The following is a 19,744-nucleotide window of genomic DNA, read 5'->3' on the forward strand; positions in this document are numbered from 1 at the left end:
CCCCAGCTCTGCAGGACTGGCTCCGCCCACATGGCCACCCCCACCCTCCTAGGGTGCCTGATTCAGCGCCAGCATGCTGCTTCTCAGAGCCGCCAAGTGACGTCACCGCCCTAGAAACCCTTGCTGCCAATCACCAGACAAGGTGAAAGCTCAGACTACCTCTCACTATCCCCCTTGAAAGCACATTTCTCTGCCCCCAGCGGTGGCCACCCTGCTAGGTCCCCGTGGAGGCAGGGCCTACCACCTTACCTGCCACACTTCTTACAAGGGAAAGTGTTCTCCTGGTTCTGGGTCTTGTTAAATGTCTCTGGTTTTTTCTTCTTCTCCGAAAAAGGCAGTGCCCTCCGGGACTTCCCTGCCCCCTCCCTTGGTTTCTCTGAGGCTTGGCCACCAGCAGACCCAGGGGCATTAGATTCATGGCTTCGGAGGATGAGGATGTCATTGGCCTGGAGAGGATCAAACAGGGAGAGGTGAGAAGTCTGGGAAAGAGAGATACATTCTGAAGTCTGGGAAAGAGAGATACATTCTGGCATCTCAGGGAACTGGTCCTAGGCTCCTGCCAAGTGCTCCCCTAGAATCCACTTGAATCCTTTCAGTGACAAGGGACTCACCGCTTTTTGGCAGCCCATTCCGGTCTTTGGCCAACTCTATCTTTACAAAGCTGTTGCTACAGTAATTCTGTGGGAAAGCCCTAGCTGCCATAGGACTTCTCCATGCATCTATCTAATTGGAGGGGGGGGGGGGGCAGGGGGAGGGAGGCAGCTTGGTGTCTCAATTAATGATGTTTGCATGTTTTCAGTCATTTAGTCCATTCATTCATGCCTTAATTCCATAAATAAGATTCAAGTCCATGTGACTGTGCCAGGTGCTGGGGATACAGAGGTGACAGACAGTAATCCCTGCTCTCAGAGGGCTCAAGCTCTAGTGAAAGGCACAGATAACAAGGGCCACCCTGGGAAATGCCAAGCAGACACCAAGAGTACAGGACACCTGGCACAGAGCTGAGAGGTGCTACTCAGGATATAGGAATCATGGGCCTTGTGATAGGGGAGCCTCAGGGGGCCATTAGAAGTCCTAAGTATGTACACGAGTAGACCTCATAGAGAAATATACTCAAAAGTCAGCAGAACTCAATGGGGCTTGTACATAGAGCACAGCTCTTGGAGAAGGAGCACAGCTAAGTCTCAGAAGGGAGAAAAGAGCTGTCTATCTACAGTCTGGGGTGGGGCAAGGAGTGTCTTGTGCAAGCATAAGTGTACAACACAGATTTTTTTTGAAGATTTTATTTATTCATGAGAAACACAGAGAGAGAGAAGCATTGGCAGAGGGAGAAGCAGGCTCCATGCAGGGAGCCCGATGTGGGACTCCATCCTGGGACTCCAGGATCACACCCTGGGCTGAAGGCAGACACTCAACCGCTGAGCCACCCAGGGATCCCAGAATTTTTTTGTAAAGGTTCTCCCAGGGGGCAACTGGATGGCTCAGTTAGGCATCTGCCTTTGGCTCAAGTCATGATCCCAGGGTCCTGGGATTGAGCCCTGTGTCAGGCTCCCTGCTCAGAGGGGATCTGCTTCTCACACTCCCTCTGCCTGCTGCTCTGCCACTTGTGCACTCTCTTTCTCTGTCAAATCAACATAGAAAATCTTTAAAAAAAAAAAAAAAAAAAGGGAAGAAGAAGAAGGTTCTCTCAGTAGCTCCCTAATAGACCCTTCCCATCCCTACTCTTTTTTAGGGGACCTCTCCCTGACAAGGAACATCTCTGGCCAGTATGTCTTGTTTCTTGGTCTGTGATATGGTGGACAGAGGGCCTCACTACAAGGACAGTGGGTGGGACCTCAGGCAAGTCATTTGGCCTCTCTGAACCCAGTGTCCTCTATCTTCCAGGTAGAGGGTAACACTATGGGGTGACCGTGAGGAATCCACAAGATAACAGGCAGGAAGGCACTGTGTGGAGAACACCTGTCAGGGGCCATTGTTGTTGTCCTCATGGTCTCAGCTTGTTCTTCTTGTCAGACATTCCTGGCGGGGACACACCTCTCTTACGGGGAGCCTGCCTGAGCTACAACTCATAAATGCTTCCCCAATGTCCCCACACGCCTTTTAGGTCTTCACAAAAGCCTTCTTCTTGAGTCTCAGATCCAGAAGCAATAGAGTATGAAAATTAATAGCAGACTTTGGAGTCAGGCTGTTTACTAGTTGTCTTTTCAAGGGGGCCTCATTTTCCTCATCTGTAAAATGGGAATAATGACCACACAGGGTTATGAGGATTAAATGAGCTAAAAGCATAAGGCATTTAGTACATTTCCTGCTGTGATGATGATGATCGTCATCACCATGTTCCTGTTCTGCCTTCCCCCCTACACCCCGAGGCCCAGCTCCAGCCCTCCTTCTGGCCCTGGACTCCCCCAGCGGAGGGCACACTTACCGACTCATTGGCCTGTAGTGTCTGTGTGGCTTTGACAGCCGCTGCCCTCCGGCTTCGCTCTCGCCCCTCCTCCTGCTCTCCCTTCTCCTGGATCTCTGGCACCTCCTCCTCCCCCTCCTTCCTGGTCTCCTTTACTTCCCTTTTGGGCTCCAGCCTCTCTTCACTTGGAGACTCTCTTCTGGGAGGAGGCACCCTAGGGAACTTCTGGGAAGTCTACAGGGGACAAGAAGGAGGGCAGTGAGCCTGGAGCTCAGTCACACAGCCATTCTGCACTGATTCTGACCCAACCAGGGACCACTAGGCCCTGCTCATCCTGCTTGCCTGACCTGGCCCAGCACAGCCTCCTGTGCTACACCTCTGTAACCCCCACCACCCCCCAACCCCAGCTGGTTGGCTTCCAAAAGAAGATGGGAGTCTTGAGCCCTGGAAGCCCTCAGGAAGACACAGAGCACTTGAGACTGAGCCAGGGGCAGGGAGCAAGCACGCCAATTCAAGAGACACATACTTCAGCGAGGTGCCCTGGTGGAGCCCGGCAGCAGCCTTAGCTCCAATTCTAAACTATCTTTCTAATGCTTTCGGCACTTGCACCTGCAAAATGAGGACCAAACCATTCCTGGTTTTAGCACAGCATGTCAGCAAGTGTGCACTTAGAACCCCAAGATGACGTTATGTGGCCACATGGACAGAAAATAAAATAACACTGGCTTTTCAGATTTCTTTCAATCCTGATTATGATTAAGGACAAAGTTTCAACTTGGATCTTAATGTGTCTTTTATACTTCTTCAGTCTTAATTAAACAGAAGTTAGGCCTGAGACTCAGAGCCTTGGCAGGTAATGGTATCTATCTAGAATTTAATAACATTGTTTGATTTTCATATATATTTCGTTTTACTACTAGTACCTTCTATGGCAAACAATCCTGGTTTTCTGTTTATGGCTGTGATATAATATTTCTCTTCTGAGTAAAAAAGGAGCTTTTTTACTTCTGAGTAAAAAAGAAAAATATGAAGTAGGAGGGAGTATAGGTGGTAGATGAACGTGACAAAAACGGTGATAGTGACATGTGGCAGGATGCAGACATATTCATGATGGCTGTACAAGAATGACTCAAGTTTGGGTAACAGTGTTCAAGATTTGCTATTAGGGGACAGTAAGTCAGTGCTGCTGTAAATACTGTGGGAAAATTCCCCAGTGTTCTGCAGCAAACACAAGCTATCGTTACCATGACACTGGCAGATAGAGAGGGGAACCTAACGGCCCAGGTCCAGTGTCCAGGACATCAGCTCTTTGGGGCTGTCAGGGATACTGCCTTCCTCTCTCTGCTCTCCATGGACTTCCAGAGAGCTTGGCCTCAGGCTCCCAACTAAGTCCCTAACCCCAGACACAGCCAAGGCTCTAAGCAGCTGAAGCTGGGAAGGGAGTCACCTTAATATCCACTTCAACCTCTTCCTGGGCTGACTTCTCGTCACTTGTATCCACATCCCCGAAGGTTAGCGTCCCGTTGCGGCCGATTTTCACCTGCTTCTTGTAGGTGTAGTAGAACTCCACACACTGCGCCACAGTCTTGGTCTGGATCTGGTTTGAAGCCAAAACTGAGGTCAGAGTTCCTGGTTTAGCTCACCTGCCTGGGGATACTCCAGCCTTTCCCGTCCATGCATGTGCCCCTCAGCCCCATCTCAACCTCAGCCTCAGCCAATGCTAAACCCAAGAAGCCCAAAATACAACTGCTTCTCCAATGCATGCCCTGAACAACCACCAACCAGTTCAATTAACCAATGCTTCAGCACTATTTAAAAAAAAAAAAAAAAAAAAGCTAAAAAGAACATGAGGCCATTGGGGAGATCTGAATAAGGATCACATATTGGAGAATACTGCTGTTATCAGTCTAAATTTCTTGGGTGTGATAATGATATTGTGGTTTTGAAAGAGATGCCCTTGTTTTTAAGAGATGATCAAATGTCATGCTGTCTAGAGCTTACTTTTAACGATTAGTTATAATGGAAGGACAGGAAATAGGACATACATAAATTTATAGAGAGACAGTGAAAGAGAGAGGGAAAGCTAGTTAACGGTTAACAACTGGTAAATGTAAATGAGGGGTATGTGGGTGTTCATTGTACTATTCTTTCCATTTTTCTGTAAAGTTTGAAATGTTTCAAAATAAAAAGTTCCAGGTGAAAAAGTCTGGATGCCATCCACGTTCAGAGCCAGCCCGATCTGGCAACAGAGACTCCATTAACGCGAGCAGTGTCATTCCTTCCCAGGGAATAGCAACTGACAGGTGAGGCTAGAGAAATGTTAAACTGTCCTGTGTCCGGCAGGGACTCAAGGGAGACTAACAAGAAAGCTCTGGAAAACCTGAAAAGGAAGCAGAGGGCCTAAGTCTTACTCCTAACTCTGCCACTAAATGGCTGTGCGACCTTAGGCCAAGTCTCTTCATGTGTCGATGACTTCCAAGGGGCTTCCCAAAGTCTGAAATCCTAGCACTCTCATTTCACAAATCCACCTGGCTACTGGGTTTAGTTTCTGGACTGGTTTTCCCACACACACAGGCCATTTGCTCTGACTCTGCCCTTTCTGCCCCAGGCTCCCAGACTGCTCAGCCAACTGCAGGGCTGTCCAGGGAGCTGGGAAGTCCTGTCCACACAGCCCAGGGGGTCAGTGACAGTCCTCTGTGCCCTCTGTATCCATCTGTGACAGATGTGCTCCAATCTCACAGGAATGGCCAAGCCAAAAATTTCCTAATTAGATCCTGTTTACACTTTTGCTATCAATTCTTTCCAATCATCCGTATGACTAATGGTCTGCTCTTTTCATTACGGCGTTTAAGGGCACCGGAGTGAGTTTTGCAGGCAAGTACTTCACAGAAATATTGCCCAATCTGGGAACGCAGTGTTACTAAAACCCAGCAAATGACTGTCCTCACAACAGGGCCCTTGTAGGAGAGTTTATCAGCACTTTGCCCAGTCCCCAGGGCTGTCCTGGCACAATCTACAATTCGAGGAGGAGAAAAGACATTCTTGGAAACTCTCTCGCCTCCATGGTCCACAAGGCTCCGATTTTTGTGAGAAGGGCTTCTGGAAGGATGCAAGCCCTTGGATTAGGAAAGCACTTTTCTTCTCCCAGAACAACATGGGAAAGAGGACAAGATAAATCCAATTTAGGAAAATGAGACTTGGCCTCCTCTACTTGGTCAGCGGAGTTACTGGAAGGAAGCCCTGGGTCTGACAGGAAGTGGGCAATGGCCCTCCAGGTTACACAGTCACTTGCTGGCTCTCAGTGCTCCTCATTCTTAGGGTGACCTCTCCTCCACATGCTAATTGTGGCTTTTGAAGCAGCCCAGCCCCTTGGGGAATGGCTCACATCTGCCTGCAGCCCTCCTTCTTTTCCTGTTCTCTCTCAGGCAAGTCACTCTCTGAAGTCTGACACCACTGGGTCTGCCCACTCAGGCCTCCCTCTGAGACACCCCTTGCACCCCCCAGCACCCCCAGCATGACCACACTACCCTAACATGAGGGAAGGAGGCTTGGAACTGAGGGCAGGAAAGGCCCAATCTCTTCCCCTTGTTTTGTTTGGAAAATTGTCTCTGAGGATACGTAGTGGCATGGACCTAACTCTTTCACAGAGGGCCTGGTAAGGGACTGAGAGGCCACCACCAGCAGAGGGAGCCCCAAATCACACAGTCAGTTCCTGGCCTTCCCTCACTCCCTCTTTCCCCAAACAGAGCCCCAGCTTACCAGCTTCTGCACCAGGAAGAAATCCTTCTTGTAGATGGCAATGCCTTTGTTGAACAGCTTCCTCTCGGCCATCTTCCACTGGTCAGAGCCTGCAGGGCAGAGAGGGAGCCACAGTAGTGAGGTGGATGGGGCCATGAGCACTGTAGGGGGCCATCCTGACACGCAGAGAAGTGTGAAACCATCCATCTGTGGGGGTCTCCACAGGCATGCAGAGCTGGGCCACGTACTGGCCTCTGAGCCTCACTCTCCTCACTCGCGAGCCAGGAACTAGGAATAGAAGCCACTGCACCAGTGGTGCTGCAGATGACCTGAGATAACCCCGTGGGACCTCGAGGCTGGACCTGACACAGACAAGATGTGCCACTCAACAGGAACTGGGGACAGTGGCTGCTGTGATTATGCCATTCGGTCAGTGTCCCTTTTAAAAGTCCAGAGCCCAGGATGGGACATGGCCTTCCAGGGGTTGTCTAAGATCCAGGCACCCGATGCCAGTCTGGATGGCACTCCCTGGACTCCTATCCCTTGCACCTTACCATGGGCTTTTTTTTTGCTTGCATGGGCTCCCACTAGCCCACACCCCTCTCCCTTCCACCCCAGGGCACAGGAAGCCCCTGGGGGACTACCCCATCTTTGGAGTCAGTTCTTTCCATCACTCTGGCTCTTGGCTTATCCACCCCCCACACCTCCTCACCCCTTCCCAGGACTCAGCAGTAAGCTGGGCCCCACTGATGTTGGAGACCCCTTGAGACTCCAGGTCCCAGGCCCACCTGTGTAGTGATAAGTCGCCAATGGGTGGTTATGGGGCCTCAGGGGCTTCTTCAGTAGCAGCTTATTCAGCGTTTCCTGAAGGGGAAGTGAGGCAAAGGTCAAGGCCCTGCAGGGGTCTCAGTGGCAGGCCGAGCATCCTAGGTACCAGGCAAAATTCAGAAGGCCTCTTGAACCCTCTTAGTAGGGTGGGCATTTATTGTTGTCCCTGCTTCACTGCTGAGGGACAAGAGGTCTGGCAAGATGGGGAGGTCGTGGGGGTGGGGCTGCTCAGGAACCTGGGCCTCTTAAGAGGGAGCATGTGGCCCCCAGGGCAGACAGACACATGAACCTTCCTGAGGGTGGGGATTCACTGATCCAGAATCAGGGAGAGACAGGGGTAGACAGGAGGACCCTGGGCAGCCAAGTCTGGAGTTTGGAACTAAGACTGCCTTGGGTGGAACTCCTACAACCCCAAACTTGGCCCACCCCTCCTGCCGGCTTTGAATCAGTGCATCAGCAGTCCTGGCTCCTGCACGGCAGACATGGATCCAGGCCAGCCTCCCTGAGGGTCCCTCCCTCTACCAGGGCCGTTGTCTCACCAGGATGTCTCCCCTGGACTCATGTAGACAGTGCAGGGCCAGCTCCTGGTTGGTGCCAGCTCCAGGGAAGATACTGGAGCAGGCAGCTGTCAACAGATCTTCCACTAGAGCAAGCATGGGAAGGGAAAGAAGAAATCACTTACCGGGCCTCGCCCACCCACCTGCCCACCTTCGCCTGCTGGTTCTGGTCCCCTCTCACCTTGCCTCTGCTTCTCCCGGCTGCTCTCCAGGCTCTCCCACGGCTGCCACACCAAGTCAGCCTTGTGGGGGTCTGCAGCGGCCAGTGCCCGATCCCTCATCAATGGGATTTCCGCTTGGAACCGGGAGCCCACGTTGATGCGTCTGCAGGGATGGAAAGGGCAGGGAATGAAGCCTCACCTCTTCAGGGGATCGGGAATCTTTCTCCCTGGGGTGGGAGAAGCAGCAGGGGGTGGCCGGCAGAGGCTGAGCGTGGCAAGGCTTCAACTGGGTGTATGGGAATTTGGCTTCCGTGAGGACAGCCTAGCAAACAGCCACTGGTAAAGCCAGAAAGACAAGGCCCAGAGTTTGGGAAGGAGAGAAGCTTCAGGTTTACAGACTGAGAAGGAGTCTCCTGGACTATCCTCTTTCTCCTCAGAGGCAAATTTAAACCGAGCTGGTGCTTTCCTTTTCCAGTGACTTCCTCACAGAAGCAGGGTGGGGCAGTAAAGCCCAGAGGCGACTGTGAAATTTCAGAGGCCCTCCTCCCAGGGCTCACATGCACTGGACCCCACTCCACCACCCTCATGCCATGGGCCAGAGGAAGGGCTGCACTTACGGCTCGATGCTCACTGGGGTGGCCTCCCCCATCACCGAGAGGACAGGTGGGGTGACTTCAGCGCTATCTATGGGACAAAAGGGATATTGGTGAAACCCTCCTTTCAGTAAGCCCCCCCAAGCCCCACCCTCCATGGCTGCTCTGTTTGCACAAGAGCCTCAGCAGTGACTCACAGAGACTCACACTCGAAAATCAGGCACCCTGAATCCTGGCTCCTCAGCCTGCAACTGTGACGACTAACTGTGACTTTGCCAAACATGTGGGTGCTTCTGTTTTCACACCTGCTGAGAGGGGCTATAACTACCCACCTCCTAGAGTTAACATGAGGACTGAATAAAATCACGCACAAAGCTTCAGCCTCAATAAATATTAGCTATTAGTATTACCAGTACTTATACCCAATGCTGGGTCCCTGCCCCAGGAGCTCCCACACTATAGAATTAACTCCAACATTAACCTGGGCTTGCTCTAGTAAAGAGCTGAAACTTCTGGCATGCTAGCAAGGTAGTGAAGGGGAATCCCTGTTTCATACTTCTCACTTCATGTTGGGTTCTCTGCCTCAGTTTCTCCTGAGCTAATCTGAGCACCCCGTATGATCTAGACATTCCCTTGCTCCAAAAACAAAATCTTGGAGGACTCTCCTCTGCAGCTTGAGATAAAACCTGAACTCCTCAGCTCAGCTCGCTCATGCAGTTCCCCCTCCATCTAGGCCTCTCACCACCTGGACCCCAGATCCCAGCCGACTGCTTACTCACAGCTCATCATTCTTCCTGCACAGTCCCACCGCCAGCCCTTTGCATCCTCAGGTCCTCCCCATCCCCCTCCTGGTTCAAGCTCAGCTCTAGCCCCACCCTCTGCAGACTCCTTTCTTACCACCCCAGGCTAGAAGCTTCTGCAGGCTTTGGAGCTTAGGGTCTGTTTCTCTCACTGGCTGCTGATCCCACTCTACTCACAACTTCTGCTTTTCTGCCTCCCAGGTTCCCATGTCAACTCTTTAATGGCCCTGTACACTCTCTAGAGCAGACTATGCTGTCCCCAACACTGTGGAGACTCTTCACAAGACCCAGTTCAATGTTTTACACCCAAGTGCTCAATACTCATGGAGGGGCAGCCCAGGTGGCTCAGCGGTTTAGCGCCGCCTTTGGCCCAGGGCGTGATCCTGGAGTCCCGGGATCAAGTCCCATATCAGGCTCCCTGCATGGAGCCTGCTTCTCCCTCTGCCTGTGTCTCTGCCCCCCCACCCCTCTTTGTCCCCCCCATGAATAAATAAAATCTTAAAAAAAAAATACTCGTGGATGGACAGGAGGCCTCTCTTTGCTGCCAGTCTGGTCTCTACAGTAACTTCTTCCTGCACGACCCAGGCAGGGAGAGAAGCTTCCAAGCTTGGAGGGGTACATGGGAGGGCAGAAGGTCAGCCAGCCCAGGGTGAGCCATTTCTCACCCATAGACACCAGGGGGCACCAGAGAGCTAGGCCACGGGAGGTCAGGGTCAGAGGTTAATCTGGTGATGGTGCAGCCTCACCCTAGTGTTTACTCACATTTAATCCTCCACCACGCCAAGAGATAGGATTATCCCATTTTTCAGAGGAAACACATCCTTTTGGGAAATTGGCAACGGTTTCCAACAATTCACCACCCAGGCCACCCAAAATGTCTGCTCTGGGCCAAAACAACTCCCAGGAGACAGGATCTGCCACCTTCTAGGAATAAACACGATGCTCCAGGCATGATTCGCTAATGCATCTGAACCTCGTCACAACCCTGTGAGGTGGTTATTAGGTTGAACCGTTGGAAACTATTAGTGAATCTAAAAATAGTTGAAATTGGCAATTTCAGAATCAACCAAATACTATCTTCATTTAATACTGAAGAAACTGAAACCGAGAGAGTTTAAATGACTTGCACAAGTCCTAGTAAATGGTAGAATTGGGATTTGAACCCAAGCAGTTGGACTCAAACCCCTCTCCCATACCCTGGCCTGTTCTTGAACCAGGACAATCTCCTTTTCTCTCTCAGAGAAGAGAGTGGGGCCCCTTTGCCCACAGTATTCTAGCCCAATATCCAACAGCCCTATAAGTAGAGTCTCATCCCTGCCCACCGCCCTCCCTCCCCACATTCCCTGCCCCCATGACCCCTGAAGGTGGGTCACTCACTAGACCGCAGCAGGGTACGATGGGCACTCTTTGGCGTGATGGGAGGAGGGGCTGGGATGCTGCTGGTTGACATGATGGCATTGAAATAGAGACCGGAGCCTTCCCGCACAGGGCTGAGGATGGGGGGCGGTGTATAAGGGGGTAGTTCAAAGCTCCGCTCTGAGGGGTGATCAGCTAGGCGAACAGGAGAGCGCAGGTGGCTCTGATATGGGGTGATGTTGGAGTAGACGGGAGGGGCAATGAAAGTGCCCGCCTTGGTGGGGATGATCAGGGGCTCAGGCCTTGGCCGCTGCTTTGGTTTCCGCACTGAAGGTTCCCCTTCCAACTTGACATTCATGTCCTCAGCCTGGAGAAGGAAAGAGAACCAAGATGGCTCAGCCTCCTATGTGCTGGGAAAACTGAAGACTTGACCACTGCTTGTCAGTCTCACCTTTGGAACTTTAGTCTGCCTACTACACCTGCCAAAAGGCAAGCCTGAGACAGGAAACAGGCCCAAAAACCCTTTTACCATCTCCTCTAGGCTAGGGGTCAGCAAACTGTTTCTGTAAAGGTCAGAGAATAAATTTAGGCTTTGTGGACTGCACACTGGCTCCATTACATACTGTTCTTCTTCCCCTTCTCTCCATCCTTTTCAAATAATCCTTGTAAAATGTAAAATCCATTCTTAGGTCTGGATTTGGCCCACAGGCCCTAGTTCCCAACCCCTGACGCAAAATATGCTATTGGATGGGGAACTGTAGCAGTAAAGGGGCAAGGGTCTGTAGTTGCATTGCTTGGAATGGGCTCTACCTCCCTTACTTAACACATAAATTTTCTTAACTTTTCTGTGCGTCATCATTTTTAATCTGGGAATAATAAGTGCCTACCAAAGGTTTAGCTATGAGGGCTGAATGAATTAATACATGGAAATCACTGAGAACAGTACCTGATATGTAGTAAATACTCAATAAATACTGGCTGCTATCAAGCTCTGTATTAGATAGACTATGTGCTAAGACCTGAGCTGGGCATGGGACCACAAAATGAATAAGACAGTCTGGTCCTCACAGAACTTTTCCTCATAGTATTAGTCCTATGACTAACACAGACTAGCCCATTCATGCTGTCAAAGGTGAGCCCTCTGAGCTTACACTTTCCCCTGCTCAGTAATGCCTCATGGATCTCCGTATAGAATAGAGGGTGTACAGCTATAAGGGAATAGAGGCCTTTCTTTGCTCCATCCCTATCCCCTCAAAGAGGAATGGAACTCTATGAGGGTGAACAACATCCAAATCACCTTTCTGGGTGCACAGCTGGCCACCAGGTGAGGCTGGCTATACTGACTGAGTAGGCCTGAGGACAGCAGGCTCTCTCCTCCTCCCAGTGTCCCATTTCCACAAACTCTTTCAGCAGAGGCTCCTGACTCTCCATGAGGTCTTGGTCATGTCCTTTACCCATTTGTGCCCCCCCCCCTTTTTTCTGTATACGAGGAAGAAATGAAATTCTTTATTCTTCCCTCCTTAGGGGAATAATATGATTGCACAGAAAGAAATGCAGTGGAGCCAAAGGCCCTCAAGCTTGCCAGACAAGAAATCCAACACGAACTCAGCTAGTATAATGATTTGTAATTTTGTAATAAGGGACATGCAAATAAACTATTTTGAATATTTGACAATATTTTCTGTATTGATTTTATAGATGTGATAATAATATTGAGGTTACATAGAAGGAAGAAAGGAAGGGAGGGAGGAAGCTTATGTATAGTGTACTTCAGATAGAAACCTAAGTATGTATGAATGCAATGATATGATGTTTGGGATTTGTTTAAAAAAAAATCCAGTGGCAGAAGAAGTGGAGATACAAATAAAAAAAAAAAATGTCTCGGGCAGCCCGGGTGGCTCAGCAGTTTAGCGCTGCCTTCGGCGCAGGGGGTGATCCTGAAGACTCGGGATCAAGTCCCATGTCAGACTCCCTGCATGGAGCCTGCTTCTCCCTCTGCCTCTCTCGCTCTCTCTGTGTGTGTCTCTCATGAATAAATAAATTAAATCTTAAAAAAAAAAAAAGAATGTATTTTGAAAACCATTAAAGCCAGGAGATGGTTAAATATTGAGGTTCATTTTACCATTCTCTATACTTTTGTGCAAGATTGAAAATACCTATATTAGAAAGAAAAACAAACAAACAAACAAATAACAACAAAATAAACCTCTTCCTAAAGTCTGGTGAAGTTCAACTATCTACAGGGGGGGATTCAGGAGATCCAAATTCCAGGACTAGCTCTGCCATTACTTGGCTGTATGAACTTATGTAAGTCTCTTGCCTTTCCTGGACCTACTTCCTCATCTATAAAATGGGTATGTAGAGCTATGTAGTTGCTCAAGCTCCTTCCTGTCATCCTCAGGACAGAGGCCTCTAGCCTCCAACCTCTATCACAACCGGAGAATAAGATCCCAGAGAGTAGAGACTGTCCTGCTCATAATAATCTTAAAGGTCCCCCCCCCTTTTTTTTTTACAGAGGACAGGCTTGCAGGCTAACTCTCCAGCTGAGAATAACTAAGAAATCCAGACTCTATATAAAAACCAGATTTCTAAAGGTAGCTGAGAGCAAATAAGTTGGCAAAGACTTGAAGAACCAAAATATAGGAAAAGAAGGAAAATTAAAGAGGTAAGTCTAGCGTTTGGAGTTGTGCTTTCCCTAGAGGTGGATGCATTAGTAGAAGAGGTAACTAGGAAGCTGAGAAACTAAACAGAGTTTTTAACAAATCCAAGGAGCTAGTAGAATAAAAATCGGGCTTCAGACCTTGCTGAAGAAGGAGAGCCTGATAAACCCCCAGGCTTTGGATTGGGGTTCCAAAGGGCTATATCCTCAGAATAAAGGTGAATCAGAAATAAACTAGTCTTCACATGGAATAATGAGCAACTTAAAATCCTCTACTCTTAATCGCTGATTAAATTAAAAACAATTCAGGGCAGCCCCGGTGGCGCAGTGGTTTGGCGCCGCCTGCAGCCTGGGGTGTGATCCTGGAGACCTGGGATCAAGTCTCACATTGGGCTCCCTGCATGGAGCCTGCTTCTCCCTCTCCCTCTGCCTGTGTCTCTGCCTCTCTCTCTGTGTCCATGAATAAATAAATAAAATATTTTAAAAAATAAATTGAAAACAATTCAGAATTGCTAATGCCCTTTGCTACCTGTCAGATGCAAAGATAAATCCTCTCTGGAAGACAAGAACATCATCCAGAGTCTTTAATTACCTCAACAATTGTTCATATATGTCTGACATGCAATTAAAACTTACCAGATATACAAGAGAACAAAACATGATTTAAAAACAAGAAGTAACATAACAGAAAGAGACCCATGGGGATCCCACTAATAGAGTTATCAGACATAAACTTTAGGAAAACTTAAATTATGCAATAAAATAAAAGGTTGAAAATTTCATCAAAGAACTAGAAACTCTAAAAACGACCAAATAGAAATCAATAACTGAAAAAAATTAACTAAAAATAAGAATGCAATGAGTGGGCTTAACAACATATTAGATATAGCTAAAGAGAGAATGGGTAAACTGAAAGGCCAGGATAAGAGAAAAATGGAAAATATAGAAAAGTGCATGACAGACAAAAAGGGGATATAGTGAAAGACTCTAACAAATGTATAACTGTAGTCTCAGAAGGAAAGAAGACAGAAAATGGGGCAGAAAAAAATGTACAAACTCTAAAGAGGATAAATACAAAGCAAACCAATATTTAGGTATAACAACAAAACTGCTGAAAACCAATGACAAAAAAAAAAAAAAAAAAAAAAAGCTTAAAACCAACAAGATAAAAAGACACCTTATATTCAAAGAAACAACAATATGGCTTATGGTGATTTCCCAACACTGTAACTACAATGGAAGTCTAAAGACAATAGAATTACATCCTTTAAGTGCCAAGAGAAAATAACTACCAGCACAGAATTCTTCAACCAGCAAAGTTATCCTCCCCCACTCTCTCTCTCAGATAAATCTTAAAAAATTTTTTCAGACACAGACTAATAAATTTCATCACTAACAGACACTAAAGGAGATACTAAGGGATGTTCTTCAAGCAGCACATAAATAATCCGAGGTAGAAGCTTGGAGGTATGAGAAGAAATGAAAAACAACAAACACAATAAGTCTTTCAGTAAATCTAAAATGAACAACAACTGAACAATAATGGTATCACTGAGGAATGTATAGAATTGTTGAATCACAAGATTGTAAGCCAAAGCAAATATAACACTATATGTTAACTATATTGGAATTAAAAACTTAATAAAAAACAATGATGTTATAATATCCTGATAATTTTAAAATATTTAGAGAATGAAAATACATGTTACTAATTTTACAAAAAAAAATAATAATTTTACAAATTATAATTGGTGGAAAATGGAGTTAAAGAGTTGTAAGAACTTTGCATTGTTCTGGAAGAGGTAAAATACTAATTTATATAGATTTCAATAAGCCAAGAATACATGTTTTACTCTCTAGTAGCTCTTCTCAACCAAAGAATTAAGCTCTAATGTCATAAGGTGTTCACTGTATGTAATGACTTAGCTTCTCCCCTATGCATCTAGAATGATACTAGTTATGTGCTATTCCTCCAGTGAACTGAGAAAATAGTCACTCAAATTCTTTGTTGTAGGGCTTAGTTCCTCACATTAATCCAGGAAAGAAAGGCTGCTTGGATAATTACTAAAAGAGCAATAAATAAAAGAGTAATAAGTAAATAAATAAGAATAATAAACAAGTATATAACTAATAAATTAATGAAGAGGGAAAACAGAATAACAAACCCAATCAATCCAAAAAAAGGTGTGGGGGTGGAGGGAGGAACAGAAAAGGCAATATGGGATAAATAGAAAGCAAAAGCAAACAGTAGAGGGCAAATTCAAACCCAAGTATATAAGTAATTACATTAAATGTAAACCATATCAATGCTCTAAAAGACAAAGGTTGTTAGAACAGATAATAACAAACTCCAATTATAGGCCATTTGAAAGATACACCTTAAGCATAAGGATATAGAACAGCTAAAAGTAAAACGATGGACAAGATACACATCTCATCCATCCCCTTCCTTGCAACACTAACCAAAAGAAAGCTAAATGTTTCACAAAGTAGACTTTAATAAGAGGCAAAAAGATTACTAAAGATAAAAAGAGACATTTCATAGATGAAGTGTCTAAGTCACTTCTAAATGAATATGTAACTAATAACGTTGCACCAAAATGTATAAAACAAATACACAGATCTAAAAGATGAAGTAGATAAAACCTCAATCTTGGTGAGATTTTAACATATATGTTTGTACTGACAGAACAAATAAATATCTCTGCATCTCAGTGCCTAGCACAAAACCTGACCCATATTAGAAGCTAAAATTTGCTGACCTGAAATAAAAGAGATTCACACATCCTAGATTTTACAAGGCAGTCTCAATTTCAAATATAAAACTATCTCATTGTCTCCTGTAAGTGCATTAATCTGTAAGTTTGGTTTGGAAAATATAAATAGTATCTCCACAGGTTGCTTAAATTCTTCCTATATTACCATGTACTCCTTTTTCCTATAGGGTCCTAGGCCGCCAGGAGCACATAGGTACTAAAAGTATTTGCATGGGGAGCCTCTCATACCTGAGCTGGGGCATCAGTCCCAGGAATACGAGTGGACCGCCTGCGGGTAACAATGACAGACGGCTTGTGTTCAGCGGGGTTCTGTTCGGGACCCTTCCCATCCTCATCAACACCTCCAGCTTGGGCTGCCTCAGTTGGGTCTATAGTCCGCACAGGCACAGACACCGGGATGATGAGGGGGACCATCCCGCTCTCCTCTCGTGCTCGCTTGGCAGCTAAGGAAGGTTCAGAAAACTCCACCCCACACTTGGTAGTTGAAGCTAACACACTTTTCCGCTTCTCCTCAGAGACACTGGCATCCTGGAGAAGAGGGAGGGGGAACAGAGGTAAGGTTTAGAAGGTAAGTCCCAATAAGTCAAGGACACCCAGTCACATTTGCTTCAGGAACTCAAACACCCACGGTGGTTCCCAACAGTCTTTCCCTGAAGGTCTTTTCTCCCACCACACCCCCAAATACTCTCCATAATCTCCCTTCTGCCAGGTCCTCCAATCCTGGCCTGGCACAGGGGTGCCCAGATGGCCATCTCAGGCCATAAGTGGCTTACAGATGCATTTTGTTTGGCCTATACAGTTCATGCCACACAAAATAGTATTTAAATTCAAAACTTATGTCTATAAAAAAAAAAAAAAAAAAGCAAGGAACCTGGTACCAAGCAATGGTGGTCTTTGTACCTTTTACCCGTTGGCAACTGGCTAGAGGGAAGTCAAATTCTACAACCTCTGATATATCAGCCAGGCCCATAGGCATGGGAGGAGGAGGGGTGTTGGAGGGGGTTGAAACCCCTACGGAAGGAAGGGGCAAACAATGGCTTTGGAGTCAGATACTAGGCTTTTATTTTAGCTTGTGACCTTGGGAAATACTCCTTGGGCCTCAGCCTCTTCAGCAATAAAATAAGGTAATGACAGTATCCCTGTCATAGGATTTAATGATAAATTATTTATGATCAAGTATAAAAAACTGCAAGTACAAGAGAGGTGCTCAGATTCTGTTCATTCTTCGTCCCCATTATTGTCATTTCTTTTTTCAAGACTTTATTTATTTGGGCAGCCCTGGGCTTAGGGGTTTAGCGCCGCCTTCAGTCCAGGGCCTGATCCTGGAGACCTGGGATCGAGTCCCACGTCAGGCTCCCTGTATGGAGCCTGCTTCTCTCTCTGCCTCTCTCTCTCTCTGTGTCTCTCATGAATAAATAAATAGAATCTTTTTAAAAATTTATTTATTTATTCATGAGACACACACACACACACACAGAGAGGCAGAGACACAGGCAGAGGGAGAAGCAGGCTCCATGCAGGGAGCCTGACGTGGGACTCGATCCCAGGTCTCCAGGGTCAGGCCCTGGACTGAAGGCGGTGCTAAACCGCTAAGCCACCTGGGCTGCCCGTGTTGTCATTTCTCTTAAATCAACTTGATTGCAGTAAAATTTACATACAATAAAATGCACCTATTTTTAATTAGTTTGAAACATTTCGACAAGTATAATCACCTGTGTAACCACTGCCACCTTCCTATTTTGGTATATGTGATCTGGCAATGGTTTCACCTGCCCCTACTCCCAATCCCTCATGTGCCAAATGAAGAAGCCAACCCATGATAGCGTATCGCCTGCCAACCTGCGTGTGTAAATGTTATCTTTCCTTCGGGATGAACGACCTATGTTCTTTGCACACAGGGAGTTCAGAACTCCCAGAAGCCTATGGGTTCTTTCAATTTCCTTCAATGAAATGAGGAGACTGCCCTGTAGACTTGCAATCACTTGCTCTCCCCGGGCCCCAGACACAGCTCACCCTGCCCTCTGCCAGGTCAGGCCTCCATCCCATGCCACTCTCACCTTTGCGTTCTGCAGTGAGGCCAGCTCCACTGCCTTCTGGGCCAGGGTCAGCAAATTGGCTTCCTGGGATGCCCGGCGCCTCCGTCGAGTGCTCTGGATCACCCCACCCCGTAGCACCTGCCCACAGTCCCCAGTGCCCACTGCCCGCATGCTCTCCTCGTTGCCCATTGTGGGAGCCTCCCGCTCCCGACCGTTGGGTGCCAGTCTCTCCCCTTCAGACAGCACCTGCGACTCCCTCAGCTCCAGTGGGAATCCCAGAGCTTCAGGATGCGGCTGCCCCAAGGGGCCGGGTGGTGGCTGCTGTGGGGGCCAGGGGTGTAGGAACAGGTTGCTGGTGGGCTCCTGTCCAGGTTGGGTGCCAGCCACATCCAGGGGGGCGGAAGGCAGGACGCCCTCCTTAGAGAGGCGGCGAGAGCGTCGGGGGAAGGCGATCTGGGACTGAGGTAGCACAGGCTGTGGGGCTGAGTCCTGCAGGAGGGCCTTGCGAAGTTCCGGGTTCATGTCAGGGTTGGGGGGGAAGGGGTAGGGCGCCATGCTGTGGTGAGCCAGGTGGGACTGCCCCAGAGGCCCGGCCGGCTGCAAGCCAAAGTCCTGGGGCTGCTGAGAGGGTGGCTGCTGCATGGGATAGAAGTTCTCAAAGAGCTGCATCTGGGGAAGGGCGGCCTGTTGCTGCTGCTGCTGCTGCTTCTGTGGGGGGAAGGCCGCCACGGGGTTGGGGGGCGGTGGGCCCTGCCGGAAGACCTGCCGGTTCACCTGGTGGCCAAACGCCAGCTGGAAGGGCTGCAGGGGCAGTGTCTGGTTGGCGGGCTTCTTGGCCACATGGAAAGAGTTCAGAGGCGTCTGGGGCCTCCCTACATCCAGCTGCATTTTCTGTGGCATCATTGGCCGCACGGCATTTCCGTAGCGGTCCAGCTGCGGCCCACCTCCTTTCTCCCGCTTCAGTGCCTCTGGGTGGTTGTAGTAGGTAGAGACCCCCATGCCAGGATGCGGGCTCCCCTTGGGTCCACTGTAGAGGGGCAGGCTGTGGCGGTTCCATGTTGTGTGGGGTGGGGGCTGGCCTGGCTGCTGCTGCCAGCCACTGTCACTGACACCCCCACCGCCTCCACGCTCGGGGCCCCGGCCTGGAGCCATCACAGAGTTGGGCCACTTGACGGAGCCCACCTGCTGGGACAACATGGCTGCCGTGGTCCGCTCGGAACTGTACACCACGGAGTTTAGCAGGGCCAGGCTGTTGGGAGGGGGCAGCTCCACGGGCTGGGACACGGGGGCGGCCCCTACGGGACCCTCGGGCCCAAAGTAAGGCTCCTCCTTCACTCTGGTGGACTGTGGAGGAGCTGCGGGCTGCTGTGGGGCCTGCAGGGGTGCGGGCTGCTCCTTGGGAGCTGGTTCCTGATCCCCAAAGAGGCAACGCTTCCGCTTGTTCTGAGCCTTGGGCTGGGCCTGGAGGTTCATGGTGTGGCCAACTGGGCCCTGGCGGTGAGCCCTACTTCACCAGTTGCCCATCCCCTGTGGGAAGGTCCTGCTGGAAGCCCAGCTCTTGTCCAGGAGCCAGTGGGGGCAGAGCAGGGATGAGGTCAGACACAGGGAGAAAGAACCGTTGGCTCTTCCTTGCTCTTCGTGGAGAGGCTCTTGGGCTTGTCTACTTTTCCCAGTTCATGATGTTCCACGGGACCCTGGAGCCTGCAGACAGAAGAATGATAGTGTCAGTCACAGCCTCTCAGGATGCCCCAGATGTCAGCACACATGTGAGGGAGGGGCCCAAGTTCACAGAGCAGCCCTGGTGAGGCAGGAGCCAGGGCCCCGGGGGAATTACC

The 19,744-nt window shown here is 48.7% G+C and overlaps 1 protein-coding gene across 6 annotated transcripts in view; it reads right to left on the reverse strand.

The window, feature by feature from the left end:
• The window catches only part of MIDEAS (mitotic deacetylase associated SANT domain protein), a 70,206-nt gene that overhangs the window by 3,614 nt on the left and 46,848 nt on the right, over positions 1-19,744 (reverse strand). For 5 of the 6 annotated variants that reach the window (XM_038545229.1, XM_038545233.1, XM_038545230.1 and 2 more), the window contains 11 exons: positions 17,931-19,610; positions 16,102-16,401; positions 10,459-10,804; positions 8,306-8,372; positions 7,709-7,851; positions 7,510-7,613; positions 6,931-7,006; positions 6,164-6,252; positions 3,852-4,001; positions 2,426-2,638; positions 250-446 (listed from right to left, as the gene is read on the reverse strand). In XM_038545229.1, coding sequence (XP_038401157.1) covers positions 250-446; positions 2,426-2,638; positions 3,852-4,001; positions 6,164-6,252; positions 6,931-7,006; positions 7,510-7,613; positions 7,709-7,851; positions 8,306-8,372; positions 10,459-10,804; positions 16,102-16,401; positions 17,931-19,382 — 3,137 coding nt within the window. In that variant the 5' untranslated portion in view covers positions 19,383-19,610. Of the gene's footprint in view, positions 1-249; positions 447-769; positions 2,229-2,425; positions 2,639-3,851; positions 4,002-6,163; positions 6,253-6,930; positions 7,007-7,509; positions 7,614-7,708; positions 7,852-8,305; positions 8,373-10,458; positions 10,805-16,101; positions 16,402-17,930; positions 19,611-19,744 lie in introns of those variants that run through there. The other variant, XM_038545234.1, reaches the window with a different exon arrangement.

Source organism: Canis lupus, chromosome 8 (assembly GCF_011100685.1).
Source record: "Canis lupus familiaris isolate Mischka breed German Shepherd chromosome 8, alternate assembly UU_Cfam_GSD_1.0, whole genome shotgun sequence".
Taxonomy (NCBI): domain Eukaryota; kingdom Metazoa; phylum Chordata; class Mammalia; order Carnivora; family Canidae; genus Canis; species Canis lupus.